A 2,226-nucleotide genomic window follows, 5' to 3' on the forward strand; every position below is an offset into this window, starting at 1 on the left:
CCACAAACATTTGAAAACCCAAACCTAAACCGCTCCCCGTGTCCGCTCAGCGCCGCGCCACGTCATTGATTCCATAGCCCATAGCATAACTAGGGATACTGTCAGCTTAACTAGGGATACTGCAGCTTAACAATTTGCAAATTGGCATCATCTGGCGGAAACTAATCACCTTTTCCAAATCTGGCCTCTGGGCGCCCTAAAGGGAGGCTCCGGTGGGCTCCCAGGCACCCACCCTCCTGTTCTCAAACGTTTTTTTCCCTTGTGTGTGTTGGAAGAATGCAAGAAGGCATCTGAGAACAGTGTCCAAGCAGCTGCTGCTGCTGTGAAAAGGAGCTATGTATGTCACTGCCTCCTCTTTATGCCTCCACGAAAAGAAGTGAAGTGAATGAGAATGGCTGGCTATCTAGGAGGAGGAGGAGGACTAGGACTAGGAGGAAAAGGTGAGTGATGAGGAAAAAGATGTGTGGACTATCCTTCTATCTATGGAGGAGGAGGAGGAGGAGGACCCCAGCAGTAAAGAAAGACAAACTCCCCCACTCCATGATGATATTCCCCATCCACCATTGCGTTGCCCCCATCTCCTCCTCCTTTTCCACCCCCTGTGTTCTTCACCGCACTTTGTGTGTGTGTGTGTGTGTTGAAGGAATGAAAGAAAGCTACTTGCGCGCATCATTGGAAGCACAAGAACGTCACAGGTGTACAACCTGAATCCAAGCTTTAAGTACTTTTTGTGAGGGATTAGAGCTTAATTAACTGAGAAAGCAAAGATAAATCAACACACTGGATAGATAGATGGATAGATCTTTGCAGCAAGTTCTTTATTTTTCTTTCAATGTTTGTTACAGAAGACATGGTTTGGTGGTGGTGGTGGTGGTGGTACCTTGAAGGACTTGCTGCCGGACTTGGAGAGGCGGAGGCCGGCGGAGGTGGGCGTCGGGGTGGTGGGCATGAGCGCGCCGGGGCCCTTGGCGCTGCCCGGGTCGGCGGTGGGGGTGGTGTTGGCGCTGGTGGCGTAGGAGGAGGCCGCCGGCGAGACGAGCGCGGCCGTGGAGGAGCCCGTGGAGGGCGGGCCGGCGTCCAGGTCGTCCAGCGTCCGGGGCACGTAGACGCAGAGGTTGAGCCCCAGCGACATCTTGGCCTTCCTCCATCTGCTCTCCATCCGCTCCTCTCCGCGCAGCAAACCAACCAACCAACTGCTACGCACCACTTCAAGTCAAGCCGAGCTGAGCTGAGCTTGCTACTCAGTGACTGTACTGGTAGGTAGGTGCGGGGTGGGTGAGAGGCGAGGTCAGAGCTCAGAAGCCAAGCTGGCGGCGCTTTTGCTCCGTCGGGGGCTCGCTGACCGCCGCCGTGGAAGCCATGGCCATGGGGTAGAGATGAAGCAGAGCAGCTAGCAGGCAGGCGCTAAAATAAATGGATGGAGGGGAGGTGAGGGTTGGAATCTGGGACAAAGATTGTGCGAGAAAGAGAGAGAAAGCGGGATGGGTATTTGACCTCAGGCAGCCATGCCAAGGCAGAGAGAGAGAAGACGAAGTAGAGAGAGAGAGGAGGTGCGAGGGGGAGAGGGAGCAGCTTTTTAAGAAAGAGGAGAGGAGAGGGAGGGAGGGGGAAAAGGCAGCGAGCAAAGCAAGCGGGGGGCACAGTCCACAGGGCGGGGGAGGAAGAAAAGCTGGAAAGAAGGAGATGATGGCGAGGACTGAGTGAGTGAGCGAGCTTGCGAGGCGCTCAGCTCAGCTCAGGTCAAGTTGTCGATGGTGGTGCGTGAGTAGAGTACTCTACTGGCGAGTGAGTGATGTGTGGGCAACGGCTCGGCGGGGGAAGACGACGAGCTGGGCGCCCCATGTAATATAATCATCCTCGCCCTCTGTTTTCTGCTTCTGCTGGACGCGACACGACACGACATGTACGCTAACGCCGGCCCACCTCCCGTTTCCGTTTTCTCTGCCAGTGGCAGGCAACGCATATTATTCATTGTTAGTCATTCATTCATTCACAGGTTTTGTTCTGTTCCTTGCTTCTTTTTCCATTGCCCTGATGATGATGATGATGATGATGATGATGATAACAGAAATGAGAAATTGGGAGGGCGGTTTTCATTTAGAGTGTGACCAGGTCTCAGTCGAGAAGTCTCAATTAAATGATGTAACATGTAAAAAAGAAAATAGAAAAACTAAAAAAAATACACGAATATTAGTGTAAGATCTCACGAGCGTAGCGTAGCGTCGG

At 53.2% G+C, this 2,226-nt stretch overlaps 1 protein-coding gene across 1 annotated transcript in view; it reads right to left on the bottom strand.

Moving 5' to 3' along the window:
• The window catches only part of LOC123128891 (E3 ubiquitin-protein ligase WAV3), a 6,220-nt gene extending 4,407 nt beyond the window's left edge, over positions 1–1,813 (bottom strand). Inside the window, exon 1 of the mRNA XM_044549005.1 lies at positions 881–1,813. Within this exon, the coding sequence (XP_044404940.1) occupies positions 881–1,159 (279 nt within the window). The 5' untranslated portion in view covers positions 1,160–1,813. The remainder of the gene's footprint in view (positions 1–880) is intronic.
• Positions 1,814–2,226: the final 413 nt, after the last annotated feature.

This window comes from Triticum aestivum, chromosome 6A (assembly GCF_018294505.1).
Source record: "Triticum aestivum cultivar Chinese Spring chromosome 6A, IWGSC CS RefSeq v2.1, whole genome shotgun sequence".
NCBI classification, from domain to species: domain Eukaryota; kingdom Viridiplantae; phylum Streptophyta; class Magnoliopsida; order Poales; family Poaceae; genus Triticum; species Triticum aestivum.